The sequence below is a fragment of the Papio anubis genome, chromosome 3, assembly GCF_008728515.1.
Source record: "Papio anubis isolate 15944 chromosome 3, Panubis1.0, whole genome shotgun sequence".
Classification (NCBI taxonomy): domain Eukaryota; kingdom Metazoa; phylum Chordata; class Mammalia; order Primates; family Cercopithecidae; genus Papio; species Papio anubis.
In genome coordinates, this window is record NC_044978.1 from 30,125,578 (window position 1) to 30,151,983 (window position 26,406).

Genomic DNA, 26,406 nt, shown 5'->3' on the forward strand with positions numbered 1-26,406 from the left:
ACAATCATGACCTCCATTTTGAAGGGAGAAATCAGTAACTTTAAGAAGTTAAATGACAGCCAGATGTGGTGGCTCACGCCTGTAATCCCAGCATTTTGGGAGGCCAAGGCGGGTGGATCATGAGGTCAAAAGATCGAGACCATCCTGGCCAACATGGTGAAACTCCGTCTCTACTAAAAATACAAAAATTAGCTGCGTGTGATGGTGCATGCCTGTAGGCCCAGCTACTCAGGAGGCTGAGGAAGGAGAATCGTTTGAACCCGGGAGGCAGAGGTAGAGGTTGCGGTGAGCCGAGATGGCGCCATTGCACTCTAGCCTGGAGACAGAGCGAGACTCCATGTCAAAAAAAAAAAAAGAAAAAAAAAAGAAGAAGTAGTTAAATTACTTGTCTAAGCATTGTGCAGCTAGCTAACATCAGAACAAGAACTCAAATCAAGGTCTCTGGTAAATAAATTACTTTATTGTTTTACTACACAAAAAAAACTAGTTGGAATAGTTCCTTCCTATTGCTGTGTAGAGGTCCACAGTTGAAAAAATTAAGATTTTTGTTTTAAATATGCTTACTAAAATGCTTGAAGATAATATGCAATGAGTACTATTAATAAGTTTTGCTATACTATGTATGACGCTTCAATATAGATCCAGTTTGTTCTCAGGCTCAGGGTTAACAATTCAAAGTCACTCATTAACTTTATTATAAACAAACTGACGACAATATCTTTTTCCACAGCAGCTCTGGATGACACTTTAAGGAGGGAACAATACAGAGAAAGGAGTAATATATATACACGTGGCTAATAAAGCCAGCACGTGACATGAACGCCTTCAAGGATGTGCTCTTGTCCTACCTACTCTAACACCACAGCCATCATCATCACACATACACTCTTTTCAGAGAGTAGGGACTGAATACAGTGCCATTAGCAGTGCCAAGGAAGAAGAATCCATAATCAGCAGATTTCAGGGCACTCTGTTGTGGCCAGGTGAAAATATATCTTAATACAGTTTTCTAAAAGGTCTAATTATATTTCACAGTCAAAACCGTAATAAAGATAAACCTAATTATTATTTATTTATATGTATTTTAAATGGCTAAGACTATGTTGCTAAGTCAGTCTGGCTGAGAAAACTCTTTCATCTGGCTATATACTAAAATTAGCTCCCTATAGATTACTTATCTAACTAGAAACAAATTAAGAGAGCAATTATATCACCCAAATAGTAAGTCAAAGCAGGATTATTTTCTAAATCCAAGTCTAAAAAAGGATAACATGAAAGACCTCTGGCAAACCATATGGATGGGAAATTTCAGATAAGCATGGTGACCTGCTCCTAAAAGGTTAAATTAACAAGAGAAAATGTGCATATAGGCCAGGTGCAGTGGCTCACACCTGTAATCCCAGCAGTTTGGGAGGCCAAGGCGGGCAGATCACTTGAGCTTAGGAGTTAAGAGAGCAGCCTGGCCAACATGATGAAACCCTGTCTCTACCAAAAATTCCACAAAAATTAGCTGGGTGTGGGTGTGGTGACATACACCTGTAATCCCAGCTACTCGGGAGGCTGAGGTGGAAGAATCACAGGAACCCAGGAGGCGGAGGTTGCAGTGAGCTGAGATCACACCACTGCACTCCAGCCTGTCCAGCCTGGCTGACAGAGTAAGACCCTGTCTTAAAAAAAAAAAAAAAAAAAAGAGTAGTTCTTCAAAACAAAATTGTATTCTTGCAATTCTGGCTAAGACTGAGGAACAATAAAATACTCTGGTTTTATTTCTATCAGGATCAAGGTAAAGTTACTCTACATTTTATGTCAGGGATGGTAGCAGTTATGACACGGCACTTATGAAATCCCTTTGAAATCTATTTGAAAGAAAATCACCTCTAAATGTTGAGGGAGGAATAAACTGTTCGTGGACTTTCTGATAAGAATTATAATCCACAGGACACACTGAAAACAAAAGGAACTGTCCATCCTTTAACCTATGTACAAAGGACAGGTACTTCACGTAGCTTCCCCAAATAGACCTGTGTGTGCACATGCATCTGCACATACAAGAAAATCCTGCCAATGGCTCCACCAGGCATTAGCCTGTGACTTCGAGAAAGTTACTTTATCTCTATGTCCCGATTTCTTTAGTATGTGGAGGCAGCACTCTCACATTATTGTGAGGATTCAATGAGATAATAAATGAGTTTCAAACATTGCCTAGAACAAAGGGAGCCTTCCATTTTAACTAATGATATCATTACTGTTGCTTTTTCACTCTAATAACAAACTAGTAAAAAGAAGGTTGCTGCTGATATGGAACGGTAGGCGATGGAAAAGGCAAACCAACTTAAGGACAGTCACCTAAAGGAAAGGGAAACATCAAGTGTACTTGTAAAAGACAAGTGTACTGTCTCTGCCTCACGTGTGTAACAGGTTTAATTTTCCTTACCTCCTGGATAGTGTGGATAAAATCTTCCTACAAAAATATAAGACTTGTATTTATGGGTTGTGTATTATTCTAAGCACTTTATAGGTTTTACCTCATTTAATCTTCACACAACCATATTACCTCCATTTTACAAATGAAGATTCCATGTTAAAGGGCCATACAGCCAGGGTCATACAGCGAATGAGTGGGGAAGCCAGATTATATATCCAAGTTACTGATTCTAGAGTTTTCTGACCACAATGCTACAGCTCTTACTAATCCCTTCTCTTAACATAACTTTGTTCACAAAGGTCACAACTGGCCAGATTACTGTTTTCGTAATCACATGTGCAAACTATTTCCTAACGTGGGCTATTTTTATAGATGGGTTACTAGCAGCAGTTTCACTTCTAAGTCAGATTCCCCCCTTCCATCCACTGCTGAATTTCGAGAGTTCCTGTGGAACCCTGAGTAGTTTTTTCAATATATTTAAGTACTCAGGTTCTTTAGGGGTAGGAATGATAACATTATATAAATTACAAGAGTAGAGTATTTAAACCAAAGTGGGAGCAGGTCATCTTCAATCCCACTCTATCCTGGATTTTTTCAAACCCTGTGTTCCAGGACTTCCAGATGACTCTGATGCACAGCTCAAATTTTCCAAAACTCCATCTGCCTGAAATGCCTTTATTCACCATGTTCATACGCATTCACCTGGTGGGCCCCAGCTACCCCCTGCACACTCCTCAGTCAGCCCCCATACATAACAGTGGGTACACAGGTCAGCAGATCCCTCATCTCCTACTATCATTCTGTCAGCAACTCTAAGATAGGGGACGTCTTATTCACAATCAAATAACCAAGACAAGTGAATGGTGACACTGAATTTTCCTTAACAAGTGAATCTGCTGTAAGGAACCTGGGAAGGTTAACAGCATATCCAGTTCTACTATCTGCACATTACTATTAATGTAATACACAGATGTTATTATTGAATATATTAAACATAAACATTAAATATGTTAATGGCTAATACCACATTTCGTGGATTCTAAAAGTTTATTTCACTTCAACATCTTTGAAATTAAGATCCAATTAATAATCAATGAAAACAAAGTACTGGGTCATTTAAAGTAAGGTGAGTCAAGCAGTGACATTTTCATGGAAACACATATACAGTCAAATTTTAAAGGAAAATAACATCAAGGAATTCTTGATCCTTTCATCTGCTGACATCATAAAGTTAGCAGTGAGTAGACTGTGCCCAGATCAACAGAGATAGCTTGATTCTACTAGTCACCCTAAAAGACCATACCCACGAACGTTAACACCACACTGGTACCCTGGCCACACCAAACAATTTCATTTCACTATATTCAATGGCTAATGGTTTTCTAATTATTATATGTATCCACAGATGAGACCAAAATTCCTTGAGTTGACATTCAACGGCTTCTGCAAACTGACCGCTCTCATCAACCCAGCTTTCCTCCAACTGCCCTAGCATCTCAGCCAAGTTGATCCACTCACTGCTCCTTGATGGCACATGAACCTTTCTGATTCAAGGTTTTAGCTTGTTCCTTCCGCTTTGCAAACGTTCTTCCCATTTCCTTTTTTCTTCCCATCTTGCTTATGTCCTATCCTTTACTGGTAAAATTTGAGTCTTATTTGCTTCTTTGGGGACAACTCAATTACGGGTGACAGTCTTGCCTGTGCATTCCTATGTATTTTTTGTCCGTTCACCCAGTATTTAAATATATGTTACTCCAACTAGATGGAAAATTTTCAAACCACAGTTTCTAATCTTTTACAGAACTCTGAAGAAAACCCACAAGAAAACATTCAGGATGTTGTTTCCTTATTAATACTCTCTTCTTACAAAGCAAATAAGCATAACATACAATTTCAAAACATAATGGAACTGCTCAGATGACAAAAGAACAACAGTAATGTAAATGTAAATGTTTTGTAATTTTTTTCTCTCCGTTCATTTTCTGCAGAGTGCTTCTGCACTAGTCAGTGGCTGTTCTTATATAAAAATGTACTTATTTTAACCTATGTGTTTTTAGTATCAATATAGATTTACTTCTTTTCTAATATCTAGCAAGTACTCGAAATGTTAATTTTTAACGTTTTATTTAGCTGACACTGAAGACACTTTCATTAAGAACTAAAATCTGTATTTTCCTCTTCTTTTGAAAGATAGTCCCTGACTAGTCTTGCGCTAAGAAACAGCTACGACATTTAAAGTTATCCCTATTTCTTTTTCTAGGAAAAAAAAAGAATTTCGTAATATCACTTCTAATGATCTTTTGTGAGGTTGTTCAACAGACATGCTTTAATTCTTATTTATATCAGGTTGTTAATTTTTTTCAGAGGGGAAATAGGGATAATGAAGGGTTAAGAAATCTGGGAATATGCCCAACTAAAATGAACACATTAAAAGATTTTAGTGATAAAAGGCTCACTATATACAGTGCAAAGGGAGAAGAAATGTCACCTGTGTTTATACTTTCTTTAGCTGCTATTTCAAATTTTATTTGTTGTAACAAACAAGACACAGACCAAGCTGCTGCCTAAATAACTGTAACAAATAAAAACAATCTGTGAAAATTAGGTTAGCTATTCAAAGTATACCTTCTTCTACATAAAATTGTTTTAAGTTATTTTTACATTTAGGTAAATGTTATCCCTAAAATACTATGATTTTGACATTTGACTATTTCAACAAATGATACTCATTTCAACAGGAAATAGGTAGTCCTATGCATCCATATCTTTAAGTTGCCATTTAAAATGAACAAAAGTATACCTTCAAGAAAACAAGTAAGTGTAAAATTAATTAGTCATAACGAAAAAGCTAATTTCATCCTTCACATTCTTAGTCACTGGAAACCTGGGGCATAAATTTACTCATCGCTCATTTTTGCTAAACTTCCCGCAACCCCCACCAACCCAGCCACTATAGGCCCAGTGACTAAAGAATCATTCTATATCTTTACTAACAAGGAACTCAAGGCAATCTCCTTTTTTTTTTTTTTTTTTTTTTGAGACGGAGTCTTGCTCTGTAGCCCAGGCTGGAGTGCAGTGGCCGGATCTCAGCTCACTGCAAGCTCCGCCTCCAGGGTTCACGCCATTCTCCTGCCTCAGCCTCCGGAGTAGCTGGGACTACAGGCGCCCGCCACCTCGCCCGGCTAGTTTTTTTTTTTTTTTGTATTTTTTTAGTAGAGACGGGGTTTCACCATGTTAGCCAGGATGGTCTCCATCTCCTGACCTTGTGATCCGCCTGTCTCGGCCTCCCAAAGTGCCGGGATTACAGGCTTGAGCCACCGCGCCCGGCTGGCAATCTCCTTTTCCACTACTATTAAAGATACTATAATACGAAGTACTTAAGGTTTAAGTATTAAAATTACTGTAGTACTTTTAGTAGTCCTTCTCAGTTCCATAGTACCCATAAAAATTATATGGCAGAATTCTCCCATTTAAGTCCAAATATTTCTTAATTACTGAGAAAAATAAACAAGAGTGCTCCCACTTAATAAAAATACTTCAGAATGCAAAAGTGGGTTACCCATTTTTTTCCCCTAAGAGAGGGAATGAAAAATTACAACTCTTCACTTTTTCACATTTCATGTTTTATTGTCTTCATCATGAAAAGTGTGATGTTCTTTTTTGCCACTTTTATTAAATTTTTGCCCACTGAAAATACCCTATAATAAGATGACTCCATTGTAATCTGTATTTTCAACTCTATTAGAGAAGAGTAAGAAAATAAAACATCTATGACAAGAGATAGAACATATATTCTCAAAATTCAATTTTTACTAATAAAGTAAGCAAATCTTAATTCTAGTTTTTTTCTACACACCAAAATTAAAAATGAGAGTATGGATTAATTATATTTACACATACACATACTTACATATGAAATAAGTACACGTATATAGATATATCAATAAAGGGAAAAGGAGGGTATGTTTCATTTAATCATCAAACCAAGTCAATATTGCAAACCAGTAATGTATCTCTCTCGAGTTCATTGAAGAAGAATATAACTTTGATAATTGTAAAGAAATTTTTCAGGCTGTCACTTTATTAATAAACGTAAGGCTAACTCATGCCTAAGATGTCTCCGAAAACAGCCTTCATGATGAATATCCAGTGTAAGTTGTAAAAGAGAATTTGGTCTATTGATGTGGAATGAAGAGATCTGAAGCATATGGGGCATATTTATATAGTGACTTCAGAGTACAAAAGAAATATAGATAGTGGATGATTGATATGATGTATCATAGACTGCAATTATAATAAGATTCTTATATATCATACACACACACACAAGCGAAAGAGAGAAAAACACAACAAAACTACATACAAGGCCTATGTTAGAGGTTCAATTAAGAAGAAGAAATGGCAGAGGGTGACAAGTGATTAACTCTTTATGGCATGGGTGTTTCTGTACCAATAGGAAAGACAGTGAGTGGCAGGGACCATTGGTGAGCTTATGAGAACTTCTTGTGTGATGCAATATGTTGCATTTTTAAAGTCTGCTCTGTTACATCATGTCTTTAAAGTAGCTTTAAGGTAGCAAATTTATATCTACATTCCCTAATATATCTTTTCTATTGGTTTCTTAATCTATGTTCCAAAAACCAGACACTATTCCATTTAGCCCATTCTGTATAATACCTAAGACAATACTAATAGCATTGGCATCTTAATACTATATGGAAATAATCACAAGCATGTGTCATGTCTATAAAGACCACTTCTTAAGGATGAAGAAAAAGTAGGTCAGAGAGAACAAAGATCTCAGAACAAGGATATTAATAGAGACCTTAAGGATACATTTACAAACTTTCATTTAAACTACAAACACACTTACACACACATACGTGTATATTTTTATACATGCTCACATGGTTATATCTGTATGTAGCTATACTTAGACACTCATTTTATTTTTAAAATATTTTTCCAAAAAGCTTATAAGCAAACTATATTTGAATAAAATATATAATGATAAAAGTTATTTGATCTAAATTGAAAAGGCTTTCAAAAGTTTATAAAGAGCATTACAGACATGATAGTAATAAGTTAGTTTTTCTAAAATGAGGGATATAAAGTAAGCATTAAAAAGTAATTCATTAAGGATTGAAAGTAACTGTAAAATAATTTTACCTTTATTGTTAAACAAAAGAAAATGAAGAAAACTTCAGCATTCATCTGGAGGAATTCTTAACAGATTACCTGAATAAATTAGGAGTTTGGTCAAACCTCTGGAGGCAGATTAAAGAAATGTCAGGGCTGGGTGCAGTGGCTCAGCCTGTAATCCAGCACTTTGGGAGGCCAAGGCAGGCACATCACCTGAGGTCAGGAGTTCAAGACCAGCCTGGCCAACATGGCAAAACTCCGCCTCTACTAAAAATACAAAAATTAGCTGGGCGTGGTGGCGGGCACCTGTAATCCCAGCTACTTGGGAGACTGGGGGGGAGGAATGCTTGAACCCGGGAGACGGAGGTAGCAGTGAGCCAAGACTGCGTCACTGCACTTCAGCCCAGGCGACAGAGCGAGACTCCATCTCAAAAAATGAAGAGGAGAAGAGAAGAGAAGAGAAGAGAAGAGAAGAGAAGAGAAGAGAAGAGAAGAGAAGAGAAGAGAAGAGAAGAGACGAGACGAGACGAGACGAGACGAGACGAGACGAGACGAGACGAGAAATGTCAGGTTATGTTTAAGGAATACTTATACCTATGAGACCAAACTTACAGAGCATTTACTTTGGTGCATTTTATATAATATTTAAAATGAGAAAGAAAGAAATAAACTGATTACTGATCTTACTAGGGTTAAATGGTTAAAGGAGAATAACTGAATTCCTAATGATACATTTTGAGCATTTACTTTTTCTTAAGTTCATCATTCTTTTTCACTAACCTAAATTGATTTTATTTTCAGATAGATTTTTTAATGAATTATTACTAAAAATATTTAAAAGCAAAGATACGAAGTATACTTATTTTGACTAAAAGTAAAGATCTTACTTTAATATGTCCTCTGTGACATAACTGGATACACAGTGATACCACTGGAAAAAGCATTGTCTTACCCATATAAGCAGAGCATGTAATGTCTTGGCAAGTTTCTAAATACATTTCTTCACTTCTAATGGGGGTAAAAAGATCTATTATTTGTTGCCAGGGTTTCTTGGCCCAAATCCAAGGCAAGACGACCTTGTCCTTGAATGAAACAACAGGATAGGCTTCCTCTCAATCCCCTCTGCTAGCAAGCACAGTGGAAAATCATGCCAAGAGATAAGTTTATTTCATCTCAGGAAATATATCTGTTATAATAGACAAAATAAAGATCAGATAATGAAGAGGTGGAGTCTCACCCAGAAGAGGTGTACCCTAGCCTCTATAATTAGTCCTGGTGCTTTTTTCCTACATTGCTAAGGAAAATCCATCAATCAAAATATACTAAAGAAACATTCTACCCAATGTTTACAGACAAGGTCAAACTGTCATGGTAATATAACTCATTTTTTGTTAATTGAGTTCTCTTAAATCTGTTCCAGTTGAAAGACAGGAAGGAGAGGTGAAGAAAGAGGTTACACTCCTTTGCTGCATCTTCAAAATAGTCATTAATTTATCTGGTATTCTAACATCCTCCACTCCATCACCTGTACTGACCTACTTCTCTCTAACACAAAACTCCAACAGTGATGATTTCATTGTTTTTCCTCAGAACCCTCATATTCTTCTACATCTTCCTACCTTGGGCCCTCACATGTTATTGTTCCAGCCTGAAAAATCCTTCTCTATACTGTACTCTTAACAGCTGATAAACAGTTTTAAATTCCAGCCATACCGTTTGAACACATGGAATTCATTCCAGATGTAATCTGTCATCTAACTGTAAAGACCAAACAAATTTATAAGCATCAATTAGAAGAACTAATAAAATTAAGCACTGCATATTAAGTGATCCTGATTCCTTATTAACATAGAGATAAATATGAAGCGATAAGGACCAAGTCAAAGTCAAGCCATGAACACAGCAAGCTGAGAAATGAGAAAAAAAAATGAACCTGGAGTGTTTCTCATCAGGCCAGCTTGTCCTAAAATAAAAGAGCCCAATCTTATACGTTTATAAGGGAACAAATGTAGATTATAGAGGGTCTTAAGTGACCAATAGGAATTTAGAAAATATGGTTAAGTTATATCCTTCTTGGTTAAGGGGCTTCTGAATGATGAAAATGATACTTATGGCTACAGATGAGTCATGGGCGGTATGGACTTAAGGGAGGTGATCATGAATTGAAGTCAGGCTCCACCGTATGCAGGGTTCACTGGGGCAGAAACAGGCGAGACACAATGGCAAGGTTCAGGACTTCTAGTAGAACACAAGTGGCCACGGTCAGGCACTCAGAGGTTACAAAGGGAATAGGCAGAGGAAGTTGAGACATTGAGCATATGTTTAAAGAGTTAAGCAGCAAAAAGGAAATGTACACGGTAGGGCCAAACACAGAAAAGCAGAAGGAAGAAAGGAACTGGGCTAAATGGCAACTATTCCTGACCATCTCAACTCAAGTCTCAACATGATTTCAAAATGGATAGATGTACGATTGACTCAGCCAAGCAATGAAAGTTTTGTAAAATGATTTTGATCATGATATTCTTTCTGCTTGGAATGTCACATATGCCAGGAAAAAGACAGCTGCAGGAAAAAAAGCACTTTTTCAAGTTGTGTATTCCACTGATTAATACTAGCTCTCATAATTATGCAGTCTACACACCGGAAGTAGACTAAATTTGGTCACACAGGGATAAATAGTGTAAGTCTGTGGTTAAGGCAATGGCTATAAAATCAGACAAACCTGGGTACCAAGGATGGCTCCACCACTTACTAGTAATATGCCCCTGAAAAAACTCTTTTTAATCTCAGTTTTTTCATATGTAAAAAGGTAATACTGTTTCTTAAGAATTGAGATAATATGTAATATAGTGTCTGCTATGCAGCATTACTCTATAAATTACAGCTACTGCAATTTATTCCCATATTTAAGTAGGGCACTTTCTCATGTGTACTACCATTTTTATTATTATTTAATCATGACTTGGGCTGTGATTTAAGTATAGCACACTATATAAATCAATTTCTACAAAAATGTAAAATTTAAAAACATGTTATCAGTTTGATAGCATCAAATTAATTTATTTTAAAACTTTTTTTTTAATTTACAGAGTTTCTAATCCATCCTATATTGTGGAATTTTCAAAGGCATCTGAGCTGGACAAAATGGGGAGAGAAGAGCTCCACTTTAAAAAACAAAACAGTTGGTAAATTGAGTAAAGATACTTTTAATGCTAACATTTTCCCTAACTTAATGAGCCTATAAAACTTTTCTTCATCTACCATCTATTAATAGTCTATCCAACTAATGGTCCATAGTAGTCTTTAGAAAAATGCAGTCTCATAATACAGTTCTGAAATGTTAGAAATCTCCTCTTATTTTAAAAAGAAATTACAAGATTTTTACATTTTTATATTCACAAAATCATGAGATTCCTCTGAAGACTAACAGAAAAGCACCACATGACTATAAAAATACAGCCCAGTGCTGGGTGCATTTCTGGTGACATGTGGGTATTCATCTTAGTATTATCAATCAACCACATAAAATGGAATTGGGGGGAGGTGTGATAAAATATGTAAAATTTACTAGTTAAAAAGGTTGAGACTTTATTCATCCAAAAGTTTAAAGAGAAATTCAATGGTATTTATCGTACGTCTATTATGTGCCAGCAACTAAGGTATGCATCGAATGAGAGACAACAAATAAAGAATAAAAGCCCATGAGATCTGAAAGGTTCTGATAAAGTAGAATAACTGAGCTTACTACTTGTGCCTTGTCATAGCTAAAAAATGCCTCCACCCCAAATTTAATGGTTTTTGTTTTCTAGTACTGCACTACCTGCTGCAGTCAAAGAAGCCAAGCCATTTAAAAGTCCACAAACTTTTTGAAGAAGCAAAAACAGAAGTATTTGTGAATTTAATAAATTCTATTCATTTGAAATTAGCTCTGACACCATAAAACCTCATAGGATGAAAAAGGGGCCATCTCACTCATTTTTGCCCAACAACTACATTGAGTCATTTATTGAGAGCCTGAGTAATTATTTTCTTATTCAACTCCTCACACACAATTAAAATTTTAAAGGTCTGATTATTACATAGCAAGCTCAATAGAATCAAAGGACTAGTCAACCATGATACAGCAAGATCTTGATATCCTAAGCTGCATGTGGCATCTTGAAATGGCAAATTCTAGTATTTTAAGTTCTAACCAAAGTATCATGGGCAATACCACTCACATATTTTCTATAAATTGCTTGATCCAAAGTTATTTTATCGCTAGTGTTACTTTAGTCTAATATCTCTCTAAATTATAGCAAAATATAGGCACTTGTCAGGAAACAAACAGGTTTACAGAATAAGATCAGGGATTGTAGTTCAGGCACTACTAGGTAGTATCTGTCCCAACTGGCCTTTTCATGAATGTAGTAATATGTTTTCCTCCTCCTGGCAGTAAATGGTTTTAACAACTTTCTTTTTTTTTTTTTAAATAGAGATGGATTTCACTATGCTGCCCACAGTAGTCTCAAACTTCTGGCCTCAAGCAATCCTCCCACCTCTGCCTCTCAAAGTGCTAGGATTATAGGTGTGAGCCACCACGCCCAGCCAACAATTTTCTTTGTTCATTAAATTTATATTATTATTCATTTAAATACCCCCCACACACAAACACACACACATACTTTAAGAAAAGACATATGAAACAGTTAAGTAAAAAGCCTGGGGTTTAACTTTTATTTCGAAGGTTCCTCAAGTATAGCTTAACTAACACTCTTACTTTTACCTGGAAAATCATGACTACAGAAGAGTTTAATTTCAAAGGCCCTGTTAAGAAAATCAAACTACAATGGAACTTCTCTACAACACCCTTTCCTACTAGTGAAATTAAGTTTAGGGCTGGTCTTTCTCTGGATCTGATCCAAAGAGAGTTAATTAGTGAAGTACCACGAGGACCTCACGGTAAGGGGCTGGGCTCTCGGCGCAGCGTCATAACATGCTTCCCACACAGCCGCTGCCTTAAGCGCAGCTTGCATGGCTCATTCCTGAGGTGAGACAGTGCGCAAAGAATCACTTCGTCTAAGAACACCTCTTGGATTTAGTTGGTAATTTTGTTCATAATGATGAACAAAACCAAATTATACTCATGAACCTAAGCATCTAAATACTCTACATTCATGGCCTCCTATCTATAAACTTACAAAGCCTCAGCGACTTATTTCCACTTTTGAAGTTTACCATCTTATCTTCTTTAGAATACATGAAAGACAATTCCTACACTTTAACAACCTGCTAGATGCTAGGATGTAGAAGAAGGCATTTCAAAAATACTTAGACTACTATACAAGCTGCCTAAATTCATGCATTTTCATTTTGAGGATTGAATATATTTATGTATGTATCGATCAGGTGAATTTGTGTGATGACAGAAAACTCCCAATATAGTGATATAAAAGTAGCACTGTGAGAACTCACATTCCTGAAACAGGAGGCTCTGACTTGCTGTTAGGCATAGAAAAGTCTTTCTCGGTAGCTGCCCGATGGGATTTCAGCTTGATAAACACATAGCTGACTCATGGGATCAATTATAAAGAAGCAGTAATTTTTTGTGGCATTAAAAAAAATCTGTGTTTTCATAAGTGATGAATACATGTTAAGAAGTCAGATAAATCCCACTGATCGCTTTATTACCAAATCAATAACCAAAGCTCTCCCTCCTACACTCAAACCTACATGTGAATTCCTCACTATAGATTCCTGTTCTCAATAACCTTTCTGATGATTTCTCATTAATTTCAACTACAAAAACATTTTTTTTTGAAAACTATTCAAGTATTAAGTCGAAGCTGAACTGTCACGCTTTAGTTTCTGAATATAAAAATCAGCTGCCCAATATTTCTCAGTATTAGTGATTTTGCTTTAAATAAATTGCTGGTCTTGCTTCAAATTTTTAAAAATTACAACATTGGAGGAACAAGGCAGTTTTAATATACCCTCCCCTCCTCCAAGCAGACTATTATACCTTCTACAAAAACTGTTTTCCCTCAAGAGAAAGAGCAACATTCCCATTTTAAAGCAGTTCTCTATGACGTGCTATCAAAGCACAAGCGGCATTTGCGATACTTACTGAGTGTTTCTCCTGCTGGCCCATAACTCCATGGTTAGCTGGGATTGCTAGTGGTTTCATAATGAAGAAACATATGCTGAACTGAATTTACACATCATGTACCAATCTCTCACGATGGCAAGTCACCCTCTACAGCATTAAATTAAAAGAAAAAAAAAAAAAAAAAAAAAAAAGAGGGAGGAGGGAAAACCAAGCTGCAGCTTAAAGTGTCACTACTGGTAAGCTTAAAAACCCTTCACACTTGTAGACCAGAAAAGGAATCCGAACAACAGTGTTCGTCTCCATTTTTATAACATTGAAACTCTAACCATCCTAGGCTATGACAAGACCGAGAAAACCTCATACAGCTCTCAGTCTTCCAAGAGAACAAGATCATTTCTGAGATTGAAGAACAAGAGGCAAAAGAAAAGGAGAGGAAAAAAAAAAAAAAAAGAAAAAAGCTAAAATGGCTGACTGCACACAGACTCCCCTCAAAAAGGCTTAACACAGAATTATATTAGTCAGGGTGGTATAAGAACCAGGCTCTAGCATTCAGCCAAGCATTGTTAATACCCTTGTTTCATCTGCAATCACACATACAGAACCCTCCAACCAAGAGAAAAAAAAAAGAAAATGAAAGAAAGAAAAAAATCAGGGCAGAGCGTGTGAATCGGGAACTCCTCCCTAGCTGCTAATGATGCTGACAGAGTGGTGACCAGTGATCTCTGTCCCACTCCACTAACCAAGTTTGCACAATTAATCTTAGCAGCATGACACTGATGGACATTTAATTTAATGATGTCTGTCCCTCACACTCAACACAAGCATGCCTGCTAGCAAGAGAGCCACTAACAGAAACACAGCACATGCACACACACAATCTCAAAAATCATGAGTCTGAATGCAATACACCAATATAATTACATTATTGTGCTTACTTTGGAGGACCATGGCTGCAGGCAGTTGGCATAGCAACGCACAAGGAAAGCCATTTCCTGGATAGAAAGCTTCCTTTTCTAAATAAAAAATTCCTCTTAGGAAACAAACGGCATTGCTGCTTCCTGCAGAAAGCAAGACACTGTAGTCTGTCTCTTAACCTGCAAGGCTCACACTCAATGCAGTTCTAGTGATGTAAGTGGATTTCTCTCTCACCCTCCCTCTCCCTATATACACTGAAATATTCAGCTCAAATGGTACACACATTCCTTAAGACTCGCCCCCTCCTCTACTTAACCATTTCACTCATTAAGGTAGCAATGGACAATTCAGATAAAGTAACAAGCTCTTGCCTGTATTCTATCAGCAGCTGTAGGTTAAGCAAGTCTCAGAGGGATGGAATCCATTGATTGCTGACTCCAAATAATATCACTGAAGACAGGGTGGGAAAACGGAGCAAGGACTTACTTGAACAGCTTTGAACTAAAATATGATTTTTTTTCACCAAGGTGAAGATAAAGGAATCAATGTGACCTCTATCCCACCCTCAAATATCGCTGTGCTATAGTAAACAAATATCTGTCAAAAATTTATAAAATGCACACTTGACAAGCATTGTATAAATTTAGACGATGTGATTTTCACAAACACCCACACACACACACATACACACACACAGATGCACATATTGCCTTGCAAATAATATAAAAAATTAACCTACCCAGGTTTTTTTAAAAAACCAAACCAAACTTCAGAGGCAGAGAGTTGAAATAAAATGAGGATACATTATTCTATTACAAACTCTTAATTTCACGTAGGTATGTAGGTATTTGAAAGACTGCATTATATTTGACAAAGAATAAGGACATTTTAATTCTGAAACACTGGTCAGCTTTTCACAATCAGGTTTATCTATCAATGATGGCACATGTAAAGAAAATAGATACAGAAAATGTAGCATTTTTAATAATTGACTTTGGAATTGTCAGTGCTTGCTGACTTGTGTTTCTTGACTACTACCTAAGACTCTGCCCACCCTATTCTCTTTCCTTCTTTCTCCTCATATCTAAAGGCAACCATTCCCACCACATCACTCTTTTGGATCCGTCTCCAAACATTACCCATTATTCTTCTTCTGCTATGTATGCTTAACCTCTGCCCCACAACCAGAGTCCTCCCTGCCAGCTTTTAAATGTGCAGGTCTCTCCCATCTCAAAAACAAAACAAAAACAGAAACATTCTCCAGACCCGGTATTTTCCTCTTCCTCCACTTCCCAGACAAATCTCTCAAGAATCTGTTTTGGTTTACACCATTCCTCATCCCATGGAATACTCACATGATGAACCACAATGATCCTGTTACGCCATTTCTACATCTAAGAGTTTCCTTAACATCTCTGTCCATGATCAATCCATCACAACATCTGTTTATTACATTCTCTAATTTTTCTCAAATTTAGATTTCTCTTTGTCTTTGCTATTATCATCCCACTCCAATCATTATTTTTTGCCTTGAGAACTGTAAAAGTCTCCTTAATTAACTGTCTAGATTCTAACTCCATCCACCCAACCTATTTACCATACTACCTCCTGAAATCTTATAAAAACTAAAGCCTAATCATTTTGCCCTCATCCACTAAGCCCCCTTTACAAATGAAAACAAAACACTTCCATGGCTTCCCACTGCTCCTGGCATAAAGACCAAAACTCTTATCATGATCTGCAAGATTTATACGTTTTCCAGATTTACACCCTGCTCACGGTCACTCTCTGCACTCCCAAGTTGCATGGGCGGCTCTTGCCTCCCTGATAGACAAAAGGGCCTTTGCACACGTTATTTCCTCTGCCTGAAACTTTCCTTCTTCCTTCCTTTCCTGACTGATGCCACCTCCACCCCCAAAAACATACTGGTGAAATACCCTCAGAAATCTCATGTTAGTGTTTTATCCCTTCATGGAAGCACTTATTTACTACCATTGTAATTTTGCATGGAGTCCCAAGAGTATTTAAGCAGTTAGTGTCTGCTTCCTCCACTACACTCTCATCTCCACAATGGCTGGTGCCACATCTGTGTGTGGGCACTCCTGTGTTCGCCGCCCCAAGCACTGCAGGCACTCTCATTCTTGTTGAGTGAATGAACCTTTCACTGACTGGGAAAGGGCACTGGAAAGACCCTATTTAATCCTCTAGACTAGTTTCTGTCAAAATCCCAAATATTTTTCTATAATATTCATAACTAACAACTTAAAAGTAAACTTCTGCCAAAAGGTAGAAGCAACCCAAGTGTTCGACAGATGAATGTATGAATAATAGTCATACAAATGTGGTATATGCATTATTCAGCCTTCAAAAGGAATGAATTTCTATTACATGCTACACCACAGATAAAACTTGAAGACATCAAGCTAGAAATAAGCCAGTCACAAAAGGATAAATACTATACAATGCTCTACTCTAGATATCAGAGTAGTCAAATTCACGTAGGTACAAAGTAGAATGGAGGTTGCCAGGTGCTGGGGGAAGGAGGGATTGGGGAGTTATTGTTCGATGGCATAGAGTTTTAGCTTGGGAAGATCAAAACAGTTCTGGAGATGGATGGTGGTAATGGTTGCAAAAACAATGGGAATGTATTTAATCCTATTGGCCTTTTACACTTAATAACACATAAAATTGTAAATTTTATTGTTACTTACATTTTATCACAATTTAAAAAAAGTAAATGGCAACTCAGGGATTAAATAATCAAGTTCTACACCTTCCATCTGGCCCGTGTCCCACAAAACACATATCCATGAGCCAAAAAATTCTTCTCAAGGTTATGTCAAATTACCCCCATGCTGATGGTGTCTGACTTTATATATGGAGGTTTCCAATTGCTTGCCTCTCTCTGGAAAAATGTGTGACTTCTCTCAAGATGGAAACTAACCTAATCAGGGAACCTGATAGATGAAGTAAAATCACACATCCTCAGGCACTGATGCTTTTCTGTGCTGAGACTTGGCGTGATCTCTCTCTCAGTCTGGCTCCACGCCTACAACCTACACATCTTAAAACTCATAATTTAATACAGAAATTTCATTATCCACACTATCTTGTATGTTGAAACACAATTATGACAGGTTATAATATACCAAACACTGCTAAAGAAATAAAACATAAACAAAGGATTTAGGGGAAACCCATATTATAGATTTTATACAAAAAAGAATAAATCACACTTACCTTGACGTTCACTCTAATTTGGGTTATGTTTACCTCATTCCTTAACCATTACCAAGTAGCATTAACTAGATCCGGTTAAGAAAAAGAACCATGTAAGAACTTTCTACCCTGTCAATAACATCCAATGACTTCTAAATTATCAGTAACAACACTCCAAAAAAATGGATATTATATAGTTCAGAAAACTACTTAATGCAAAGGCTTTCCATGCTATATTTAATACCATTATATTCTTTTTTTTCCACCTGAAGTATTCACTTTCTAATTACTATGAAATTGAGAAAAATGGTCTGTTCTCAGTAATGATTAATCATACTTAGAACATATACAGTGTTTAACCATAGATCTCAATGTGCTTTACAAACATTTAATTAAACTTCATCAAAACCCAAGGGAAACAAGAGAATAATGTACTCATCTTTCATAGAAAAATAAAGTGTATAAGATCATAGAGTTAGTAGCATAGAAGAATGCAAAATAGAATTCTAGGTTTAATACCACTTATTTCACTTAATAGTTAAATATTCCCTCTCACCGCTACCACAGAGGAAAAAACTATAGAAGCTGGGGAAAACTTGTGGGTATAGCAGAAAGAAGTCATTCTTTGATACTAGAAAACAAGAAAGTTTACAAATCGAATTTATAGTCTTTCATCGTTCCCCCCAAAAATGTCATTTTAAAATGCAATTTTCTATATAAGTACATCAAACTAATTACGCACGGAGCCAATGCAAAATAAAAGATGGTAGACATGGTCAGAAGTTTTACTTTCTTTTTTCCTAAAGCCAATACATCCCTCATTAATAGTGCAATTTCTTTTAGAAGAAAAGTTGATTATCTGATAAACTTTATATTTTAACTCAATCTTACATTTTCACATCATCTCTTTCATCCTTGGGTTTACCTCACACAAGTCCTTGACACACCCCACCCAAAGCAGTCACAGAAGACACCTGGGCTAAAATTTCGTTTTTCTACTTTCATAAAGTGAAATGGTACTTCTGGTTCATTATTAAAAATAATTTAATTATGAAATAAAATATGAAAGGAACCAATGCAATGGCTGACTCATAGGAAATGCTAGATGCTAACTAAACATCTAAGTGAATCTAAATACAGTCTTTAGAAACACAAGGAATCTGTTGAGCTCATGTTCAGTATCAGAAAAACCTAAATGAGAGTTCAAGAAAGATCACCAAGATTTACTCCACAGATATGTTCCAAGAAAATGTTTTTTAAAAAAGTTTCTGATAGCAAACTGTTTATGTAGCATCTGATTTGTAATTGAAAAATTATGTGGCCACTATCTATAAGAAGTATAAGAAAATTATGTGGCAACTATCTGTAAGAAACATTCACATGGAGCATGTTAGAAGGGCAAGATTAAAAGATGACATGAGATGGAGACATGCAGAAAAACAAAGAAGCCTGTAAGTCCCTGAGAAATTCCCACGTGGGACTTTTAAAAATGCACTTACTTGAAAAATGGGCAGACCTTAACAGCAGATTTAACAAAGCTTACTTCATTTCCTAGAATCTATCTTTTAAAAAGGCCAGACTTCACTTACAAACCTCTGCTCAAGGTTTCGGAGGTGGAGTCCTTCAACAGTGGTTGTGAATTGCTTCCATGCTTTTTCTAGGGGCGAGGCCCTAGAACAAGGCTCCCCACTTTAACATTTCACACAGCAACATGGCAAATGTAAAATATTATCTTTATTACTAATTTGACTGTAATATATTCCCTTGGGATTACTATGTTGCATGAGCACAATGATCTGTTAATTATCCCTCTGTTTTTATTTAAGAAAAACAGGAAATACTGCATCACAAACTGGGATTATAAGTTAGATGAGGGCAACCTCACAACACTTATCTGATATTGTCAACGACAGACTGGGCTTTATCCCTAGTACTTGACACACAGTAGTTCGCAGAATGAATCATAAGTGATTCCACTTCAACTTAGAAACTAACCTGTTAAATATTATTCCACACTTTTTAAGATGGGGAACCAGACACAGGATGGGTGAGTAATCATAAAAGATGTCTAATTTCTTTACTGACAAAATCTGGAGTTTTAAATAATTTGATAGGCAAAAAGAGTAGGCTAAAACCAGTAAATTTAAATTTAACAGGAATAAATATAAAGACCTACATGAATATTATCAAAATGTCACCTGTACAAGAAAAGGATAGGGGAGGGTCAGGCTTAAGGAACAATTCACAGGTGAGTGGGAGGTAGAAGGGGTTATCTATAAAACAGAGCAAGCCAAAAGCTCTCTCTGAGCCAATGTACAATCCCCAAAACCTTAATATAATCTCAGGTTACATGATCAGACCTATGATGTCCAGAGCAAGGAAGACAGAAAATTCTACTGTTATCTGCACTGCAGGGTATTATAGGACCTATGCAAACAACAGCAAGCAGTAACTGGTTTAGGAAAGCTACAAAAAGCTGGTAATATTTAATACAGAAGAAGAGGATTAAAGGGTGGATCTTTATAAACATCTGAAACACAGTTATATAAAAATGGAATATTAATATTCACTTGTGTTGCTTTAAAAGAGACCTAGAAACATGAACTAAAATTGTGGAGAGACAGATTACAGCTAACCATAATAGTTTCTTAATAATTAGCCCTTTCCTATAATAAACAATAACTGTTAGGATTTACTAAGTTCAAGAGTTTCTTAATAATTAACCTTTTCTGGCCGGGTGCAGTGGCTCATGTCTGTAATCCCAGCACTTGGGGAGGCCGAGGTGGGCGGATCACGAGGTCAGGAGATCGAGACCATCCTGTCTAACACAGTGAAACCCCGTCTCTACTAAAAATACAAAAAAAATTAGCCAGGCATGGTGGTGGCACCTGTAGTCCCAGCTACTGGGGAAGCTGAGGCAGGAGAATAGTGTGAACCCGGGAGGGAGAGCCTGCAGTGAGCCAAGATCACGCCCCTGCACTCCAGCCTGGGCAACAGAGTGACTGGGTCTCAAAAAAAAAAAAAAAAAAAAAAGTAACCTTTTCCTGGCTGCGGGCACAGTGGCTCACGCCTGTAATCCCAGCACAAAAAATTAGCTAGGCGTGGTGGCGCATGCCTGTAATCCTGGCTACTTGAGAGGCTGAGGCAGGAGAATCACTTGAACCTGGGAGGTGGAGGTTGTGGTGAGCTGAGATCACCCCATTACACTCCAGCCTGGGCAACAAGAGTGAAACTCTGTCTCAAAAACTAATAATCATTAACCTTTTCCTATAATAAATGATAACTGTTAGGATTCACTAAGTTCTTACTTTGTACCAGGCACTGGGATACAAGTTTGACACTCATTCTGTAAAGGAATACCTCTCAAATACCTGTGCTAATTGCAATGTAAAAATCTTAAAGGTAGAGGCTGAATGTTAGTGGTTATAGAAAAGAACTAAACTGCATTAAGTGGTTCAGCCAGAAAATTCTTACAATCCTTTCACACTCTTAAGGTAGTCTCATCTAACATGGCTGTCACCAAACACCAGCTGGTGGGAAAATGGGGTTAGAAGGGTGATATAATATAGAATCACAGAAAAAAACCCACCACATTAATAGACACAGATCTGTTTTGGGATAAGACTTCCTTCATTCCAAGTAGCTCCTTCATTCCAAGATTTTTGTCTTTCTGTTTTGGCAGTGGGAGGGAGAGTATTAAAATGCCCCCTACTTTAAAAAAAAAAAAAATTTAGGCTGGGCGCAGGGGCTCACACATGTAATCCCAGCACTCTGGGAGGCTGAAGCGGGCGAATTGCTTGAGCTTAGGAGTTCAAGACTACCATGGGCAACATGGCAAAACCTCATCTCTACAAAAAATTAGTCATTGTGGTGCACACCTGTAGTCCCAGCTACTCGTGAGGAGAATCACTTGAGCCTGGGAGGTCAAGGCTGCAGTGACCCGTGACTGAGCCACCACACTCTAGCCTGGGCGACTGAGTGAGACCCTGTCTCAAAAAATTAAAATAAATAAATAAATAAATAAATGATAATAAAAACAAACTATAGTGATAATTCGACGATAGTTAAGCAGTTTTCTTCTTAATGTCCTTACTTAAAAATTAAAAGTTGCCAAACTTAGAAATGGATTAGAGAAAGATGATTTTAAACAATACTTTGAATTATTCAGATTATATGTAACTAGATAGTAAGTTTTACAGAAGTTTTTTTAAAACTCTTTGATTTACTTGTATTTTTTCAATATTCTTAAATATTGCCAAAACACTTCCAACATTTTCTGGTACACAAGAAACAATTTTGAGTGGTATTTTTTTCACCTCTAAAAACTATGAGTAATTTTAGACAACTGTAAGTTATTTCAGTCCATTAAAGAGTCACACCTACAAAAGATCTTTCAGAAAGATTTTGGCTTTCCTTAGTATAATATTAGTGGGCCTAACTTTTAAAATATACTAGTTACATGGTCATCCCTTTGTTATGAAATGGTGCTACTTACTAGTAAAAATGTATCCTATTGGAATGAAGCTAGAAAAGCTAAAAAGAAAAAAAGATAGCTGTGCTTCATTAATGAGAGATACATGGTCAGAAAAGGAAAAACACTTAACTTGTAATAAAAAGACTGATTCATCAACCAAAGTCCGTAACTGCTGTAAATATAGCTCAGTCATCATTTCTGGATATTGGGCATTGGACATTCTATGCTCCAGTCTCTTTCTTCAAAAGGCACTTAAATGGTATACTTCTAAAGTCGTTAAATTATTTTATATATATCTCTTTTGGGCCGTATTTTAAGTTTAAATAACATAAAAAGCAACATATGTTAAATTCATTTTTAAAAATGAGTAATTTCATAGATTGGGTGGGAAAGACCTATGTTTGGCTCTACGTCTAACATTTACTACCTGAGTGACCATGAATATTGAACATGTTACTTAACCTCTTTGGCCTGTGCATGCTTATCTACTGACAGGGAAATACAGAACTGTGGGCTAGTTTCATTGACAAAACATATGAGTAAACATCTAGCAGACTGGTGTATCATAAACCTTCAGTAAGTGTCAATTTTATCCTCTCTAAAATATTCTAAAAAGTCAGCTGCATTCAAGCCTCGGCCAACCCATTAATTAATGTTGTACAGTTGTCTGGGACTAAGATCCTTGTGCTGATATCCCTGTATAGACCTGTTAAAGCAGGAAGATCTATAATGCCACTCCTAGAAATACTAAATAACGCTAATTTTGCAAGTTTGATCCAAAGATATCAACATGATGTAACCATGGTATTGCTGAGACCTATATATTATCTGTTGTGTGAAGGACATACACGATGGCATAAAGTTACTATCTGCTTTCAAAGACCTATTGAGTCTTCAGAAATTTAATGTTTAAGAAATACATTTTTATTTTTAAAAAATATAGTGTCTGGAAATATCAAAATATGCAAGTTTTCAAAATGGTTCAACAGTCTTTCTAAAAGAAAGCGACAGTGATTATAAATGGACGCATTAACCAATGGACTTTACTACCAGAAATAGAATTGTGCCTGCCCTTTTGTTGTAATCAAATACATTCCAGACAGGAAAAACTTCCAAATAAACTTGCCTGGAAAATAAATAAATATAGAAGACCATCTCAATATAGAAAATATTTTAAACGACACAAAAATTTCTAAAATATTTTCTTGAAAAAAAAAAAAGTCAGCCTACCAATACAGCCATGAGTTTAAGATAACAACATTTAATATTCCTTTTTATAAATAAATGAATAAACAAAGCCCAAAACACACACTAATTTCTCCCTCTCCTTAGCAGCTCTAAAAAGGCATGGAGAGCATTTTACTATTCATATTTTAGTTATACTTTGAAATTATCAGTTACTACCATTTTGATACTTAAAAACCAAAGATAATACTAGAATATTTAATTGTAAATATCAGATCATCATTGTTAGAATTGCTAACAACTGGACAGATAGTTCATGTTCATGGAAGATTACATTACCTATGTGTGTCATAAAGTAGCATTTCACATTATTAATAAAGGAAGGCATTCACTCATTAATTCTACAACTGACCCCCAAGACTTTAAATGGGATAGGACAAGAAATAAGACATCAGGGATAAAAGAGCCCATATAGCCAAGACAATACTAAGCAAAAAGAACAAAGCTGGAGGCATCATGCTATCCGATTTCCAACTATACTACAAGTCTACAGTAAGCAAAACAGCATGGTACTGTTACAAAACCAGACACATAGACCAATGAAACAGAATAGAGAACTCAGAAATAAGACTGTACATCTACAACCATCTGATCTTCAACAAACCTGACATAAACAAGCAATGAAGAAAACATTCCCTATTTAATAAATGGTGCTGGGAGAACTAGCTAGCCACATGTAGAAAACTGAAATTGCTCCTTTCTTACACCTTTTACAAAAATTAACTCAAGATAGATGAAAGACTTAAATGTTGATATGATATGGCTCTGCATCCCCAACCAAATCTCATTTTATAGTTCCCATAATTCCCAAGTGGTGTGAGAGGGACTTGGTGGGAGGTGATTAAATCATGGGGCGGGTCTTTCCTGTGCTGTTCTCATGATAGTGAATGGGTCTCATGAGATTTGATGGTTTTAAAAATGGGAGTTTCTCTGCACAAGCCCTCTCTTTGCCTGCTGCCATCCACATAAGATGTGACTTGCTCCTCCCTGCCTTCCACTATGATTGTGAGGCTTCCCTAGCCACATGGAACTGTGAGTCCAATTAAATTATCTTTCTTTTGTAAATTGCCCAGTGTCAGGTATGTCTTTATCAGCAGTGTGAAACTGACTAACACAAATGTAAAACCCAAAACTATCAACAATCCTAGAAGAAAATCTAGACAATGACATTCAGGGCATAGGCACGAGCAAACACTTCACACACACACACACACTCGTACACACAAACACCAAAAGCATTGCAACAAAAGCAAAAACTGACAAATGGGATCTAATTAAACTAAAAGGCCTCTGCACAGCAAAATAAACTATCATCAGAGTGAACAGACAACCTACAGAATGGGAGGAAATTTTTACAATCTATCCATCTGACAAAGGTCTAATATCCAGAGTCTACAAGAAACAAAAAACATTTACAAGAAAAAACCAGACAACTCTATTAAAAAGTGGGCAAAGGACACGAACAGACACTTCTCAAAAGACACTCATGCAGCCAACAAAAATGAAAAAAACTCAAACATCACTGATCATTAGAGATATTCAAATCAAAACCACAAGATACCATCTCACACCAATCAGGATGGCTGTTATTAAAAAGTCAAGAAACAACAGATGCTGGCGAAGTTGCAAAGAAAAAGAAACACTTTTACATTGTTGGTGGGAGTATAAATTAGTTCAATAATTGTAGAAGACAGTGTGGTGATTCCTCAAAGACCTAGAGGCAGAAATACCATTTGACCCAGCAATCCCATTACCGGGTATATACCCAAAGGAATAGAAATCATCTTATTATAAAGACACACACACACACACATGTTCATTGCAGCACTACTCACAACAGCAAAAACATGGAATCAACCCAAATACCCATCAATGATAGACTGGATAAAGAAAATGTGATACATACACACCATGGAATACTCTGCAGCCATAAAAAGGACAAGATCATGTCCTTTGCAGAGACATGGATGGAGCTGGAAGCCATTATCCTCAGCAAACTAACAAAGGAACAGAAAACCAAATACTGCATTTTCTCACTTTTAAGTGGCAGCACAGTGAGGGGAACAACAGACACTGTGGCCTGGGGGGCCATAGCGGGGGAGAACATCAGTATACATAAAGCTAATACATGGGCTTAATACCTAGGTGATGGGTTGATACGTGGGGCAAACCACCATGTTACACATTTACCTATGTAACAAACCTGTATATCCTGCACATGTATCCTGGAACTTTAAATAAAATTAAACTAAAAAAAGAAATCAGAGATGAACTTCAGAAATCATGTTTGGTCAGTTCAACAGTGTGCTAGACATAAACAAAATATACTGACCATCTATGAAATGCTTACTAAAAGACTGTCTTAGAGCAAATGTAAGAAAAACCTGTTTTCTGGATGGTTTATGTTTTATAGGAAGTAAATATTTTTTCCAAGACAGAAAGCAACCTTAAAATCTGTTCGACCAAAATTTAAAAGTATGTATCACTAAACTCAGTGAACTTTTAAGATTAAAAACAAAACAAGATATTAATAATCCAGTCAACTACTACAAAACATGGTATTTACAATAAAAGTAAAAACACAGTATAGAAGAAAATGAGACTATTGAAAAAAATTTTCTCTACCCAGAAACAATGCATGAACCTATGGTGACCCCTTATCACACAGAATATTCATCTGGCCATTTCAGTTTTCACCAAGCGAGACCCACCATTTCAGATTTGAGGAGTTGAGACAACATTTCCAGTGCCTTTCCAAAGGCAGCTCTATTCCCTCAGACAATTATTTTGCTTTATAGTAGCTGATTACTGAAAGAATTCTGAATGTCAGAGCACAGTCATGAGTTTCCAATCACACTTTGTGATAACAAGGGAAACTGGCCACTTACGTGTATATAA

At 36.5% G+C, this 26,406-nt stretch overlaps 1 protein-coding gene across 14 annotated transcripts in view; it reads right to left on the reverse strand.

Moving 5' to 3' along the window:
• RAPGEF2 (Rap guanine nucleotide exchange factor 2) overlaps window positions 1-26,406 on the reverse strand; it is a 211,577-nt gene that overhangs the window by 75,395 nt on the left and 109,776 nt on the right. For 3 of the 14 annotated variants that reach the window (XM_021938914.2, XM_021938912.2, XM_021938911.2), the window contains exon 1: window positions 13,674-13,802. The exons of the other annotated variants lie outside the window; for them this stretch is intronic. In XM_021938914.2, the coding sequence (XP_021794606.1) occupies window positions 13,674-13,733 (60 nt within the window). In that variant the 5' untranslated portion in view covers window positions 13,734-13,802. Of the gene's footprint in view, window positions 1-13,673; window positions 13,803-26,406 lie in introns of those variants that run through there. 14 annotated transcript variants of the gene reach the window in all.